At 65.2% G+C, this 15343-nt stretch overlaps 4 protein-coding genes across 6 annotated transcripts; 2 read left to right on the plus strand and 2 right to left on the minus strand.

Annotated features, from left to right (window-relative positions):
* The first annotated feature begins 2818 nt into the window (after window positions 1-2818).
* LOC121352777 (probable low-specificity L-threonine aldolase 2) lies at window positions 2819-5384 on the plus strand. Of its 3 annotated transcripts, XM_041465999.1 has the most exons (7): window positions 2819-3045; window positions 3174-3257; window positions 3342-3430; window positions 3718-3903; window positions 4062-4199; window positions 4359-4551; window positions 4857-5384. In XM_041465999.1, exons 1-7 carry the CDS (start codon window positions 2853-2855, stop codon window positions 5192-5194), a joined length of 1221 nt encoding a protein of 406 aa, XP_041321933.1. In that variant the 5' UTR covers window positions 2819-2852; the 3' UTR covers window positions 5195-5384. The 3 variants fall into 3 exon arrangements, with proteins under 3 accessions (XP_041321933.1, XP_041321934.1, XP_041321935.1); XM_041466000.1 differs by lacking the exon at window positions 4062-4199; XM_041466001.1 differs by lacking the exons at window positions 2819-3045; window positions 3342-3430 and having other exon boundaries at window positions 3052-3257.
* Window positions 5385-5770: 386 nt separating this feature from the next.
* AFMID (arylformamidase) lies at window positions 5771-8482 on the minus strand. The gene is made up of 11 exons (XM_041466021.1): window positions 8360-8482; window positions 8174-8264; window positions 7996-8100; window positions 7877-7925; window positions 7620-7705; window positions 7469-7541; window positions 7098-7195; window positions 6862-6940; window positions 6560-6689; window positions 6208-6312; window positions 5771-6104 (listed from the first exon to the last, which is right to left on the minus strand). The coding sequence occupies exons 1-11, from the start codon at window positions 8387-8389 to the stop codon at window positions 6075-6077; spliced, it is 876 nt and encodes a 291-aa protein (XP_041321955.1). The 5' UTR covers window positions 8390-8482; the 3' UTR covers window positions 5771-6074.
* Window positions 8483-8712: 230 nt separating this feature from the next.
* Window positions 8713-11744, plus strand: TK1 (thymidine kinase 1). The gene is made up of 7 exons (XM_041466029.1): window positions 8713-8877; window positions 9191-9222; window positions 9307-9420; window positions 9499-9592; window positions 9908-9997; window positions 10082-10201; window positions 10310-11744. Exons 1-7 carry the CDS (start codon window positions 8812-8814, stop codon window positions 10463-10465), a joined length of 672 nt encoding a protein of 223 aa, XP_041321963.1. The 5' UTR covers window positions 8713-8811; the 3' UTR covers window positions 10466-11744.
* Window positions 11745-12052: 308 nt separating this feature from the next.
* Window positions 12053-14377, minus strand: SYNGR2 (synaptogyrin 2). Its single transcript, XM_041466028.1, has 4 exons — window positions 14255-14377; window positions 13878-14115; window positions 13268-13407; window positions 12053-13170 (listed from the first exon to the last, which is right to left on the minus strand). The coding sequence occupies exons 1-4, from the start codon at window positions 14357-14359 to the stop codon at window positions 12973-12975; spliced, it is 681 nt and encodes a 226-aa protein (XP_041321962.1). The 5' UTR covers window positions 14360-14377; the 3' UTR covers window positions 12053-12972.
* Between the last annotated feature and the right edge of the window lie 966 nt (window positions 14378-15343).

Below are 15343 nucleotides of genomic sequence, written 5' to 3' on the forward strand. Positions count from 1 at the left end.
AGGCTCCCCGGGCAGCCCGCGCCTCCCGCTCCGGCCACGGCCCCGGCAGCCCCGCGACTGTATCCGCCGGGGGTCTGTCCCGGGCCGAAGCTCGGCCGCTGCCGCAGCTCGGGACATGTCACCGGCAGCCCGGGAGCGTGGCGGGGTCCCGGGTGCCCGACCCGACCCGGCTGAGCCTGGAGCCGGCGCTCCCGGCAGCAGGAAACTGCTCGGCTTCGTGGCTCAGGTCCCTCGAGGGCGACGGACGGCAGCTGCCTCGGCCCAGGTGGGACCGGGACCCTCCGGAACGGGCAGGGCCTGTGCCACCCCGTTGGGACGTGGAGCCCAAAGGGCAGACAGGGTGAGCAGCACGGGCAGTGTGGCCGCAGGGCTAAGGCAGCCCGACGGGAAAAGCACCCCGAACTCATGGTGAGCATGATATGGTCACTGACAGGTCCTGAGGGCACTCAGCACAAGACCCCCGGGGCATTGCCGGGGAACTGGCAGCTCCATGGCCGCAGCCATGCTCTGCCTGGGAGGCTGGGAGCAGAGCCCACTGCCAGCCTGTCCCAGGGCAACCGTGTGTGTGTGCCAGGGGCAAAGGGCTCTGCCCCAGCCCGCTGATGCCCCGGAGCTACAGCACCGTGCTCCCCCATCCCACAGCCCCTCCTGCAGCCGGGATGTGCCAAGGCTCAGCCCTGGGGACGTGCAGACCCAGCGGCGGGGCCTGGCAGGCCGGGGATGGGGCTGCCAGTGGGGCTGGTAGCAGGGGGGCCCAGCTCCGGGAATCGGCCCCAGTGGTTGCCAGGCCTGTGGTAGGGAGGGGGGAAACCCGATCCTCCGCGGTGGGATCTGGGCTCCACTCCCGGCTCCCCAGCCAGGCCTCAGCTGCTAATTTTAGCCCTGGGGAGGCACGACTGGAGCAGGAGCTGAGCCCAGCGGGGCAGGGGCTTAGCCCACCACGGGAGCTGGTGTGGGCAGGTGGTGACTGCAGTCCTGTGGTGCACTGTGGTCCTGGGTGAGCCCCCCGCTAGTCCCCAGCTGCCAGCCAAGCCCCTGGCCAGACACTGGCACTGCCCACCCTTTGCCCAGCTCCTGTGGTGTCCATTCAGCCGCTCCACATAAGGCCACAAGCGCTTCCATGGTCCCAGAGCTGGCCCCGCCATGGCCCTGCTGGGTCACCTGCAGGGGTAGCTCTGTGGGTGCTGGTAGCAAGGGGGGACCCCCAAGGCAGGTCCCAGACCGAAGTCCTGGGGAAAGGCACATGGCTGAAGGACAAGGGGCTCTGTGGAACACACCCAGCCACACTGCACAGTCCTGCAGAAGCTGTGGCTGCTGCCCAGTGAAGGAGCCCCTGCTTGGCTGCGGACCCTGACTGGGCTGGGGGGGCTGCCCACAGCAGAGCCCTGAGCTGCCCTTCAGCTTTGGGCACACCAGGGCAATCAACCAGCCCACCAGGTGCCAGGGAGTGGCTGGGTGAGTGGCTGGGAAGCTGATGCTGGGGGGTGCTGCAGCCATGTGGCCATTCCAGGCAGAGAAAGTGGCTTCAAAGGCTGCCCTGCCCTACAGCAGCCGCCCCAGGTGGAGGGGGGGCTCCCTGGCCTGGGGCCCCACAGCCGCTGCTCCCCCAGCCCTTCACCTGCGGCGTGACCGGCTGCACTGCCCAGCGCTTACTGGAAGAGGAAGCTGCCGGGAAGGCGGTGTGTGTGGCGGGGCAGCTTTGGGGAGGCTCAGCTGGGCTCAGCAGCCGGCACAGCTCAGCTGTCCGTGCTCCCAGGTCCAGGGCCAGTAACGGGAAGCGTCTGCTCTCAGTGACGGTAAATCAGATCGGGGAGATTAGAGGCCTTTTTGCCTAATCATGAGCAGCTTGAAGTTGGAGGACAAGTTCCTGGAACAAAGAGGAAATGGAGGCAGTAAATAAAGAAAAACTGTTAACATGTGGCCCTGCGTGTGAAAAACGTCTCATGAAGGACTGTTTATGGCTCACTCATCTGCAGGGCTGACAGCACGGGGGGTGACAGGCGATAGTGAGGGAGGGGGCTCCATGGGCAGGGGCACAGGCAGGGGGATGGGCAGAGCGGGCACCAGTGGGGCGGTTGCAGGGGGCTCGGGATAGGGGACCTGGGGCAGCCAGGTGGGGGGGCACATGGCAGAGGGAGGGAGGGAGAAGGCAGCAGCATGGCACAGGTGGCTGGAGCACACCACGTCCACAGGTGGGCAGGGGCTGAGGGGAAGAGGCGCCTTAATGCACCTGTCCTATTATCCCCTGCAAATGCCAGGAGAGGTGCTGGGTGCTGCAGAGTGGTGCCCCCCGTGCTGGCAGCAGGGAGCATGGTCCGGCTGGTCCAGCCCAGCGCAGGGAGGTGAGGGGGTCTCGCCACTGCTTTGGACACTCGCCTCCTGCTGAGGGGCAGTGGGAATTTCTGCAAGAGGCTGCTGGGTCCCCTCAGAGCAGGCAGAGAGTGCCGAGGTCAGTGAAGCTGCGCAGAGATCCCAGAGATCCCCGCTGCAGCGCCAGCCCACCTGCGGCGCTGCCAGGGCACACGCAGCCAGGGCCGGAGCCAGCTCCCAGCGCCAGACGAGCCCGTGCCAGCCTCGCTGGCAGCGGGGCGGGAGCAACTCCTGCTCAGCCACGGAAAGACTCTGAAGGATCCCCCTGGCGCTCCCTCCCGTGGGACACCCAGGATAGGAGAGTGCAGGGCCGGGGCAATCCCCACCCGTGTGTGGTGTGGGATGGAGGAATGGGGGCTCGTAGGGACGGCGCTCCGAGTACCCGCACCGGAGCCGCTGCCCCGTTCCCGCCCCGTATTCCCGGGAAGGGCGATCCCGATCCCGCCCCCGCCCGGGAGCCCTTGCGGGGGGCGGTCCTGGCTATGCGGACGGTGCTGCGGCGGGGGTGGCTGCCCGGGCCCGGGGGGAGGCAGCCGCGGGGTCCCGCTGCGGCCCCGCCTCTTGTCGTGGACTTGCGGAGCGACACGGTGACCCGGCCGTGCGCGGGGATGCGCCGTGCCATGGCCCGCGCCGCCGTGGGCGACGACGACTACGGGGAGGACCCGGCGGTGAACGGTGGGCGGAGGGGACGGGCCTGCCGGGGGTCCCTGCCTGCCAGCCCCCGGGCCGGGGGCAGCGGGATGGGGGCCCGGAGGTGGGGGCAGCCCAGCGCCAGCCACCCAGGACAGCCGTGTCCCCCGCAGAGCTGCAGCGCCGGGCCGCGGCGACTCTGGGGACGGAATCGGCTCTGTTCGTGCCCACGGCCACCATGGCCAACCTCATCGCCGGTGAGTCCGGGGCTCGCAGCGCCTCGTGCCCCCCGGCTGTGGAATGCTGCCCCTGCCCCCTCCCTCACGGCCCTTCTCTCCCAGTGATGTGCCACTGCCAGCGCAGGGGGACTCAGCTGTTCCTGGGCCGGGACGCCCACCTGCACGTCTACGAGCACGGCGGGGCCGCGCAGGTGAGCGCGGCGGGCGGTGGCGCTGGTGGCGCTGGTGGCACTGGTGGCGCTGGTGGCGCTGGTGGCAGTGCAGGAGGGCGGCCGCGTGCTGCCCTCCTCTGGCTGCCAGGGCCCGGCCAGGCGGAGGATCCGCTGCCAGGGCATTCCTTGGGTCATTGTCCCAAGGCACGGGCTTGCAGCACGAGTGCGGGCTGTACACACCCGATGGAGGGGACAGAGGGCTGGATCCCCCGTGCGCCACCACTTGTCCCCTGTCAGCTCCGTGCTCTTCCCTGCCCTGGGCACAGGTCGCCGGTGTGCACTCCCAGGCCCTGCCAGATCTGCCGAACGGCACATTCGACCTGGAGCAGCTGGAGCAGGCCATCCGTGAGGCCCACGGCAGCCAGTACCACCCGCGTCCTGAGCTCATCTGTCTGGAGAACACACACAGCTCGGCGGGCGGCCGGGCACTGCCCCTCACCTATCTCAGGCAGGTGAGAGCCCACGGATGGTGCTGGCATGATCCTGCCTGGCGTGGGCAGCTGGGCCCTGCACAATGGCACTGCGGGGACACTGGAGCTCAGAGATGGCTTGTGTTGGCACTAGATGCCCCAGGGGTCCCTCCCAAACCAGCTGTCCCCCTGACTCCCAGGTCCGTGGGCTTGCGGACCATTACGGGCTGCGGGTGCACATGGACGGTGCACGACTAATGAATGCAGCAGTGGCCCAGGGTGTGGAGCCAGCTCAGATTGCCCAGCACTGTGACTCTGTGTCCCTCTGCTTCTCCAAGGTGTGCTTGTGTGGGGAGGGGTCCGCAGGGCTGGCAGGGGCCAGCACAAGCCGGGCCCTGGCCATTGTTTGCAGGTGTTGGGCTAAGAACACACCTGGCAGGCTGGGAGGGGCAGCTGGCCCTGGAACAGCTGGAGTGACCCCGTTGGTGGCTCTGCAGGGCCTGGGCGCCCCGGCTGGCGCGGTGCTGGCGGGGTGCAGGCAGTTTGTTGCCGAGGCCTGGCGCGTGCGGAAGCTGCTGGGCGGGGGCATGCGGCAGGTGGGAGTGCTGGCGGCCGCCGCCCGCCTCGGGCTGCAGCACGCGGAGGCCACACTGCGCAGGGACCACGACAACGCCCGGCGCTTTGCGGAAGGTACCTCAGGGCCCTGAGCGTGCTGGGATGTAACTGCACGCCTGGCACTGCCTGGCACAGCAGTACTGGTGGCTTGAGCACCATCCCTGGATGGCTACTCTGGGTCTCCAGCCAGGTGAGGATGCTGCTGGGATCCTCACCTGCCATGATCATGCCATGACCATCCCTGTGCTGTGCTCAGTGACCCTGGTATCACATGGGGGGAGAAAGGGCTCTCCCTTGTCCAGAACCTGGGGCAGGGCTGGGGCAGGTAGCCTCTTCCAGGCCATTGGGCAGTGGGCTTGCACTGCCTCGGCCTCCTGCAGGTATCCACGTGCTGGACTCTCCCCTCTGCTCCGTCAACCTGGCAGCAGTGGAGACCAACATTGTGATGGTGAATATCCAGGGGGCCTGGCCGTCCCCCACCGAGCTCTGCGACCGCCTGCGTGCCGTCAGCGAGGAGGAGGAGGCTGAGACCGGGCAGGCTGTCAGCGTCTTGCTGTTCCCCTGGTCGGCACGGACTGTGCGCGCCGTCTGGCACCGCAACATCTCGGCCCGTGACACTGAGCTCGCAAGGAGGAAGCTGGAATTTGTGGCCAGGAAGTGCCAGGAGGAATTGGCCTTGGGATTGCATCCGATGCCTCCAGGCAGTGGGGGAGCCTGAGCATTTTGCCAACCCCACAACTGCAGCGGTCAGGCAGCCCAGAGCAAGGACTGGGACCAGCCCCTTTGTGCTCCAGATGTGTTCCCAGCCATCTGAAACTTGACATCAGCCCTCACAGGCAGCCTGACAAACCAATGTGAGCCCAGCCCTTGAGGCAGTCAGTGCACAAAATAAACACCTTTTGCTGGTACTGTAGCTGTGCAGGGTGTTTTCTCTCAAATGTGCTCTTTTCCTTGCTTTGCAGCAGGGACATCATCACAGCCAAGGTCCCCGTGGAGGGACAGTTGCTCCTGAGGACATGGAACCATCTCAGCCACAGGACCAGGGTTGCTGCACAGCAATGCCAAGGTTTGTGTCTGGCCAGGACTGTCCCAGGAGCCTGGCCCAGATGGCTGTGTCACTCCCATTCACAGAGGCTTATGTCATTCTGTCCCACAGCAGCAGTGGGCTGCGCAGGCTTCCCTGTCATGTTCTGGGTCAGCAAGTCCCAGAACTCTGCACTGGAAGAAGGGATTCTCTCAGCAGCAGTTGCTTCAGGTGTGCACTCAGTGGCTCCCTGGGAAGCACTACCCCAGCCAGCAGTAATTCCCATTTTATTCTGTATTGCCAATGTGCAGTTTAAAGGACGCTGAGGGAGCAAACTTCATGATCCAGCTGCCCAATCAGAGCCTTGCAGCCCTCAGTCCCCTGTGCTCCAGCGGGCAGGACCACTCCAGGGAAGGGGCACCAGCCTGGGCTGGGCTGAGCAGAGAGGGCACAGTGTGGGTCTGAGACAGTGGTGGCCCTGTGTTAGACTGAGGAGGCAGCAGGCGGGGGATGTCAGATGCCCATTGCCAACACACAGGGCCACGGTCCCCATCTGTTTACTCCTGAGGTGCCATCATGCTCTTGAAATCATGTTGAGAATCACCTGGGATGAGGAACCAAACCCTGTGAAAAGCCCCTGACCCTGCACCTCCCCAGAGGGAGGTGGCAGCCCACCTGATCCGCCTTGGCACAGCCCTCCTGCCTACCTGAGTGAGGATGTAGCTGTCCTCTGACAGCCTCTCAATGACATCAAAGTGATCCACACCAGCCAGATCCAGCAGAGAGACAGACCAGCCAGCTGCACGCAGGGCCTGCAGAGAGAGGAGTGCTGCAGGATGGACCCCAAGCTCCACCTGCCCTGGACAAGCAGCAGGAATAATGTCCTAGCCTGGACTGGTGTCCTCCAGTGAGCCAGAAACCGCTCTGGCTCAGCACAGAAGCTCTTCCTCCCAGTTGGGTAAGCTGGTGAGGGGTGCCTGGAGCAGTGTCCCCACCAGACCCAAGCAGGGTGCTGCTGGAGCTCACCTGGCCGTGCTCCTGTGGCTGCCTGGAGCTCACCTGGCTGTACTCCTGTGACTGCCTGCGGAACTCTGGGGAGTCATGCTGGGCCACAGCCACGAGCACCTGGCAGGCTGCTGGCACTGCTGGGGTGACATGTCTCATGGGGCTGTTCCTCTGGGCCACCTCCCTGCAGGAGTCACACCGGTGGCAGCTGATGCAGCCCTTCGCTCCAGGAGCGCCCGTGCTGTCAGCTGGGCTCCCCAGCTGGGGCAGGCATGGGGGCAGAGTGGCTTCAGGGCCACTGACACTGCCCGCCTGTGCTCTGTCCCCACGGCTGTCCCCACAGTGTGTGAGCTCACCGGCTCATGTTCAGAGCGTCGTTCACATAGGTGTGCAGGAGGGGCTCCAGGTCATACAGGCCGCTCACCAGCACCGCTCCTGGAGGCAGAGGCACTGCCAGGTGAGGAGCTGCAGCCTGGGTGGCTCCACAGCTCTGGGACCTCATAACCAGTTAGCATAACCAGCCCCACAGCCTTGTCCCAGGTGTGGAGACCAGTTCTTCTCCCGACCCTGTTCTGGGACATGGCAACGCTACCTTTGATATCTGGCACCACTCGGAATTCCGTCCAGTCTGTGGACAGCACCATGGCTGCCAGGTGGGCCCCTGCTGAGTGTCCGCACAAGTAAATGCCTCTGGAAGGAGGAAGCAGTGAGCCACAAGGAGGGAGCGACTGAGAGGGACACTAGGCATGCTTTGCTCCGTCCAGAGGAGGTGGCACAGCCCGAATGTGTCAGCTCAGATGTTTCCCAATCCGTCAGCCGCTGCCTTGTGCGGTGACAGGGGATTGTGGCCACAGGCACTGCCCAGTGCTTGGAGCGAGGTGCCAAAGCTTTTGTCCCGCTCCAGGCCTTGTTTGCCCCCCCAGCCACTCTCACAGACTGGCCCCTGACCCAGGAGCTGCCCACCTGATCCTGGGGTACCGCTGCACCAGGAAGACGAGGCTGCGGCGCACCTGCAACACCATGGTGTCCATGTGGCCTAAGCAGAGGACAAAGGGCAGGGTTGGAGGGCACTGGGCTACGCAGGCAGCTGCAGCCTCTGCAGGCCAGCACCTACCTTTAGGGGCTATGTCGTACCCCACCGCCACCACTGCCACCCCCTGCGACACCAGCGGGGGGGCTGCAAACCCCGAATCGTCCTTACTGGGGAGAGAGAGATGCAGACAGGCTGTGGGAGCCAGGGGCTGCAGGGCCAGCTGGGGACTGGCCAGACCCTGTGTCCCCAGAGCAAGCCCCAGTGTCAGGAGAAGGGGTCAGCAAGAGCTGGTGAGGGGGTCCCGTCCCGAGGAACCCCTCACCGACAGCCCACCTCACCTCATGCACTGCCAGTATCCGCCGTGGATGTAGACCAGAACCGGGAAGGCTGCGCAGCACAGTGCGGGGTGAGCCTGTGTCCTCCCTACCGCTCCCGTCCCCGCCACCCGGTCACTCACTTTCACAAGGGTCCGTGGGAAAGTAGATGTCCAGCTTCTCCCCATCCCCGTCGCCGTAGGGCACGTGCAGCAAGGTCTGCCCGCTGGCCCGGGCCCGTTCGGTTCCTGCAGGGGGGAGGCAGTGGAGCACGGCGCCGTGGCACCGAGCGCAGCCCCGGTCCCGGAGCCGCGATCCTACCTGCCGCCGTCACCGCGAGGTGGGCGTCGATGATGGTGTCCCGGTCCAGGCGGGGGGACCAGCGGCTGGGCGAGTAATGGTCCTCCAGCGCCTGCGGGGGGGCAGGGGGGCAGCGCCGGGGCCACGCCGACACCCCCGGCCGGCGGCCCTGGGAGAGCCGCTCTTTGCCCTGCCTCGGGGCCGTACCTGCGCGGACAGATCCCGCCACCCGCCCATCGTGGGGCCGCTCCCGTGGCGCTCCCGGTGCCGCTCGCGGTCCTGATCCCGGTGCCGGTGCCGCTCCCGGTGCCTGCCCGCCGAGGGGCGGGGCCTAAGCAGGGGGCGGGCTGGCGCGCTCCCATTGGCCGTCCCGGAGGCGAGGTCCGAGCTTGAGGGCGGGGCCAGACCGTGGAGGTGAGGCCAGAGCCCGGAGGCGGGGCCACGTCCCATTGGCCGCTGGGGACCGGGAGGGCGGAGCCAGCGGGCAAAGGAAAATAAAAAGTTTGGCGCCCTTGGACCCATTGGGCAGCGCCTCCGCGCGGCGGCGCAGACCCTTTCGCGATTGGCTAGCGCTGCGGCGCGTGGGGGAGAGGCCTTCTCCGATTGGCTGACGGGGCCGCGCCGAATCGGCGCGCGCGGGCTCAGGCCAGCAGTCCGCCATGAACTGCCTGACGGTGCCCGGTGTCCATCCCGGCTCCCCCAGCCGGCCCCGCGGGCAGATACAGGTACGGGGTCACCCCGGGGCACGGGCGGAGGCGTACAGGTGCCACCCTGGGGCACCGGTGTGGGAGCAGATGCAGGTACCGCAACGGTGGGGTGCATCGCGCTGGGGGCAGATACGGGTAAGGTACGGCCCCGGGCATGGGCTGGGGGCAGATACGGGTACGGTACTGCTCCGGGTACGGTACTGCCCCGGGCACGGGCTGGGGCAGGTACTGGTGCCGCGCCGGGCTCAGGGGGCTGCGGGGGCCCCCGGCTGCTGGAGCCGGGGCTGCCCGCTGTTCTGCCCGCTGTTGTGACCGCACCGTTCTCCCTTAGGTGATCTTCGGGCCCATGTTCTCCGGGAAGAGGTAGGCGGGAGCGGGAGGCGCCGGGCGGGGGGCGCGGGAAGGCGGTGGGCTGAGGCTGAGGCCCGCTGGCACCGTGTCTTGCAGCACGGAACTCATGCGGCGAGTTCGGCGGTTCCAGCTTGCCCAGTACCGGTGCCTGCTGGTGAAGTATGCCAAGGACACGCGCTACAGCTCTTCAGGGGTCTCCACACACGACAAGTGAGCTGCCGGGGCAGGAGGACACCCCGCTCCACGGGGCTGCCCGGCCTGCCCGGCTCACTCCCTGCCTGCCCGCAGGAGCACCATGGAGGCCCTGCCCGCCGGGCTCCTCCAGGACGTGTACCAGGAAGCGCTGGGTGCCGCCGTCATCGGCATCGACGAGGGCCAGTTCGTAAGTGCATGGCTGGGGTGGGCTTGCTGGGCTCTGCGGGACACACGCTCCTCTGTGCACACCGAGGGCTGTGTCCTTCGTAGGAGAGGGCGGGAAGTAATGCCCTGGGGCGGTTTGGTCCATGTGGCTGTGCTTACAAAGCCTCCCCGCTATAGTCCCTGCAGACAGGAGGGCGGGACTGCAGCCCGTTTCACAGACAGGGCGTGCAGCTCTGATTTTCTTTGTTCCTGATGCTGCTGTCTGGGCATGCACTGTGGGATCTGGAGCCAAGTGCTGCCCCCCATCCTTCTTTACGATGTGCCTGTACCCCTCCAGTTCCCAGACATTGTGGAGTTCTGTGAGACAATGGCCAACACTGGGAAAACCGTCATTGTTGCTGCTCTGGATGGGACTTTCCAGAGAAAGGTAAAACACTCATTTTGGTACTGCAGCTGCTTTGGGACCCTCGTGGAACCCACCCGGCAGCATGTTCCCTGCTGTCTCGCACAGGCCTTTGGGAGCATCCTGAACCTGGTGCCGCTGGCGGAGAGCGTGGTGAAGCTGAACGCTGTGTGCATGGAGTGCTTCCGGGAGGCCTCCTACACCAAGAGGCTGGGAGCAGAGCGGGAGGTGAGTGCCTTGAAACAGAAACTGTTTCACTTTTCCAGTCCTGCTGGTACAGAGAGGCTCCCTCCAGGGAGCTGGGCTCTGCAGCCACTCCCCAAATTTCCCTTCCAGGTTGAAGTGATCGGAGGAGCTGACAAGTACCACTCTGTGTGCCGAGCCTGCTACTTCCGCATGCGACCCCAGCAGGCCGGGCCAGAGAACAAGGAGAACGTGCCCCTGGGCCTGAGGCAGCTGGAGACAGCTGCCCCTCGCAAGATCTTCACTTGACTGCTGGGACAACGGAGGGGAAGGGAGCTCAGTGCTGTGGCTCACAGGCACCGGGCCTGCCTCTCTCTACTTTAACAAACTGTTCAGTGCCTCAGCCCTCCCTACCCAACCTCCCCGCACCAAGCGCCACAACTGAGGATCCACCACGCCTGATGCTGGTGGAAGCTGAAGCAAAAACCTGGCGAGAGTGAGTTCCCATCTCAGAACAAGGAGAGAGACCAGCACAGCTACTGGTGCTGCCACACAGGTGCTGGGGCACCGCACGTGGAGCCGGGCCGCAGCGCTGCCGCCGCTCGCTGTGGCTCTGGCCAGCTCTCCAGTGCTCTAAGCGTGCTCAGGCTGCCACCGCTGCTTCTGCTGCCTGTCCACGCAGCCCTTCTCTCTTGTACACTTGCAAAATTCCAGGTTTCTCAAGATAATGTACAGCCATTAGTGTTTTTAATGCAATTTTTAACTTCCTTCCTTAACAGTCTGAGGTAACTTGTCCCTTGTCACAGAGCTGTGGCACAGCTTTTAAACTGACACACACATCAGCCCAGCCCTGGGCAGGCCCCCAGCCTCTCTGCCAGCATGCTCCCTGGTGTAAATTATTGAAACAGAAGGAGGCCTGGCAGCTGACTCTTCTGAGGTGTTGAACCTCAAAGGGCTGGCTGTGTTCTAGCAGGCTGTGGCAGACTCGTTTGGAGGAACTGGTCCTAGGAAGAGCCTCCTCCAAATTCAGGGCAGTTTTTCTCAGGTTCAAGGCTGGTGCTGCCATTTTGGTGCTGTTACCTGTGAGGGGTTTGGAGGCCCAAGAGTTTCATCTACCAAGATTTGGACAATTATTCCAGGGAAGACCCAGCTGCTTGGTAGTGGGGCTCTCCTGAGGAGCTGCTTCTCCAGTCTAGTCATGTCTCTTTCTCCTCAGCCTCCCAAAGTTCTCGAGGCTGACTCTTAGTCTGCTCTAAGCTGACTGAAGGATCCTCTTTGTTAGATTCTGGAAAGTTGTTGTTTCCTTATTGCCTGCAAAAGTGTGTTTTTCTCCTGCAAGTGTTTTTTTCTCAGCATCCACAGGCTCCGAGCAGTAGCTTTGTTCTGGCCAGGCCAGACCTCTGCATCTGAGTCCAGGGTTGCTATTTGCCTGTGCCCTGGAAGGCTCCAAGAGCTGCCCGAACCCCCCCTGCTGCCCCCATGTTTCAGGTGAGAATTATTGTATTCACAAGCACTTGACTACCAGGCCTGGGCTTTCCCCCCAAGGCTGGGGAAGGCTCTGCTGCTGCTTTAGGTTAATAAATAATTTAATGAACCTCTGTGTGTATTTTTTACCAGAGCATTCTGCTAAGTTTTCCTGGCAGTGACCAGTGAGACAGCATGGGCTGGTCACAGGGTGGGAGGGCTGCTCACAGGCCTGGTGTTGGAGCTCTGCTCTGACCAGGCAGCAAGAGGAGGATGGCCTAAAAATAGCCACACCAGCATGAGTGTGCTGTTTGCAGCACAGCAGTTGGCAGGGCTGCACTGCCCCACCTGACACCCCAAGCCCTGGAGGGGCAGAAGGCAGGAGCCTTTTCTGCTTCCCCCGAGACAAAAGGCACATGGTGACTCACATGGTGGCTTGGTGAAAAAGTTTTATTCCAACCCTACAGTGACAACTACTCAAAGGCTGGCCCCAGCAGTGATGGCACACACGGCTGCCGGGAACAGCTTTACCACAGCACAGCAGCAAACACAACCTGAGACAATGGACCAGAGGCTCCTGGTGTGGCAGGAGTGCAGGAGGGAGCTGTGGGCAGGGAGCAGGAGCTCAGCCTCACAGCAGCACTCGGGCAGGCACACAAGGCAAGGAAAGTGCTCCAGGGTGTCCTCAGCCACAGCTCTGCTGAGGGATCTCAGTGCTCACTGCTCCCACAGACCCCAAATGGCATCATCCAAGCACCAGCAGCTCTAGTGCAGGCTGGAGGAAGGCACAGCATGGCATTAGAGAAGAGGGGGCTTTGGCAATAGCTGGCCCAGAAGCAGCCGCTGGGGAAGGCAAGGGAAGGCAGTGCAGGCAGGAGCTGGGCCTGGCTGTGCTGCAGCAGCGAGACAGCACGTGGGGAATGCAGCCAGCAGGGCTGAAAGGCACCGGAGACAGGATGGGCCAAGGCAACAGTCACAGGGGCAGAGCCTGGCCAGAGTCGGGGGTGTGAGCTGCAGCCCACCACCAAGGCACCACAGCAAAAGCAGAGGCTTGTAAGTGCCAAGGCTGCCCACACACCCAACCTGCAGCTGCACTGCTCACCCAGCAGCTGCAAATCATCGTGTGCCAAACCACCTACCAAATCACACAATGGGCTCTGGACCCTCCAGTCAGGATCCAGCTCTGGGACCAGGCAGAAGCCCCTCCTGCACCTCATGAAAAGGCCCAGTCACCTTAAACAAAGCAGCCATCACCCTCCCGCCCCACTGTGCCCTCCAAGTCACAGATCCCTCCCTCCCACCCCGCGGAAGGAATTGCACTGTACAGCCGTCCCGCGGGTGCCAGCCAGGGCTCAGTACACCGGTGGTGGCTGATAGCCCTCCGGGGCCTCCGCTGTGTGCGTGAAGGGCGGCTGCTGGTAGCTCTCATGGCTGATGTTGGGATAGCTGGAGTAGGGAGTCGGAACCCCCGGGCTGGGGTCGGCGTAGCTTTGAGCAAAGTCCTCCACCCCCATTTTGTACCTCTTGTAAGCGAAGGTGAGCAGGAGTGCCTGCAGAGAGAAGGGGAGCAGCATCAAGGCCGTTCCAGGCTGTGAGGGCAGGGAGCCCCTATGCACTCCCCCAAGTGGGGCAGAGTGCTTCACTCACCCAGGAGAAGATGGAGAAGAAGCTGAAGGTGATGGCAGCACGGGCAGAGTCCGCGCCGATGTACACATCCTCAGCCTGTGTCCAGGACCACTGGTTGGTCAGGAAACAGAAGCTGATGAACCACAGGAAGGTCCAGAGACCTGTGGGGGGAAGTGGCATGAGGAGCCAGGGCTGGTCCTGCTGCTCCTGGGCAGTCCCGGGCCCAGACCCTGCTCCACCGTGCAGGCTGGTGCAGGCACCGGGCCAGAGCGGCTGCTCCTCGGGGCACACAGCAGCAGCAGCAGCAGGGGCAGCAGCAGGGGCAGCAGCAGGGGCAGCAACAGGGGCAGCAGCAGGGGCAGCAGCAGGGGCAGCAGCAGCAGGAACAGCAGCAGGAACAGCAGCAGGGGCAGCAGCAGCAGGGGCAGCAGCAGGGGCAGCAGCAGCAGGAACAGCAGCAGGGACAGCAGCAGCAGGAACAGCAGCAGCAGCAGCGCGTGGCCCGCGGGCAGCACGCCAGACGGAGCGACTCGGGAGCGGCTCCCTTCGCCAGGCACCGGCAGCCACGTCACGGGACAAGGCGGCCATTGTGGCAGGCACCGCGGGCACAGCCCTGCCCGCGCCCCGGTACCTGAGAAGCCGAGGTCGGCCAGGACCAGGTACTTGCGGTCCGTAGTGTTGCTGATCTGGGGGAAATAGACGTCCACCATGAAGAAGAAGATGCAGGCGAGGAAGGCGAGGACGCCGATGCCGATGCCGTAGCGACAGGCGTCCTCGTTGTGGTTGAAGATGCAGAAGAGCCGGGGGTCCTCGGGCCGGCTCATGTAGCCATCCCCGACCAGGCAGGCGAACACGATCAGGGCGAAGACCTACGGGGCGGAGCTGATGTCCGGTGGGCGGCACCGAGGCCGGGGGGAGCCCTTCGGGGGCTGCAGTCCCGGCGGGCGAGGGGCACCGGCCTGCGGCGGGGAGACGCCGTCCCGGCGGGGCTCTCCCGTCCCGACTCACCGCGCTGACGATCCGCGCCACCACCTGCGGCTGCTGCACGAAGCGGACCAGGTCGAAGGCACCGCCGGCCTTGGCCGCCCCGTAGGCGCCTCCGCCGCCCTCCATGGCGTTCCGCCGCCCAGGGGCAGCAGCAGGGGCAGCAACAGGGGCAGCAGCAGGGGCAGCAGCAGGGGCAGCAGCAGCAGGAACAGCAGCAGGAACAGCAGCAGGGGCAGCAGCAGCAGGGGCAGCAGCAGGGGCAGCAGCAGCAGGAACAGCAGCAGGGACAGCAGCAGCAGGAACAGCAGCAGCAGCAGCGCGTGGCCCGCGGGCAGCACGCCAGACGGAGCGACTCGGGAGCGGCTCCCTTCGCCAGGCACCGGCAGCCACGTCACGGGACAAGGCGGCCATTGTGGCAGGCACCGCGGGCACAGCCCTGCCCGCGCCCCGGTACCTGAGAAGCCGAGGTCGGCCAGGACCAGGTACTTGCGGTCCGTAGTGTTGCTGATCTGGGGGAAATAGACGTCCACCATGAAGAAGAAGATGCAGGCGAGGAAGGCGAGGACGCCGATGCCGATGCCGTAGCGACAGGCGTCCTCGTTGTGGTTGAAGATGCAGAAGAGCCGGGGGTCCTCGGGCCGGCTCATGTAGCCATCCCCGACCAGGCAGGCGAACACGATCAGGGCGAAGACCTACGGGGCGGAGCTGATGTCCGGTGGGCGGCACCGAGGCCGGGGGGAGCCCTTCGGGGGCTGCAGTCCCGGCGGGCGAGGGGCACCGGCCTGCGGCGGGGAGACGCCGTCCCGGCGGGGCTCTCCCGTCCCGACTCACCGCGCTGACGATCCGCGCCACCACCTGCGGCTGCTGCACGAAGCGGACCAGGTCGAAGGCACCGCCGGCCTTGGCCGCCCCGTAGGCGCCTCCGCCGCCCTCCATGGCGTTCCGCCGCCGCTCCTGCGCGGCACCGCCCCGGGAGGGCCGGTCCTGCGGTCCGGGGACGCCGGGGCGGGGCGGGCGGACTGGCTCCGGCGGGACAGGGGCTCCCCCGCCCGGGCACAGAGTGCCGCGCCGGTCCCGCAGCATATCCCGGTTCCCAGCTCCGTCCCTCCT

The sequence above is a fragment of the Pyrgilauda ruficollis genome, unplaced genomic scaffold (genome assembly GCF_017590135.1).
Source record: "Pyrgilauda ruficollis isolate IOZ18807 unplaced genomic scaffold, ASM1759013v1 scaffold196, whole genome shotgun sequence".
Lineage (NCBI taxonomy): Eukaryota > Metazoa > Chordata > Aves > Passeriformes > Passeridae > Pyrgilauda > Pyrgilauda ruficollis.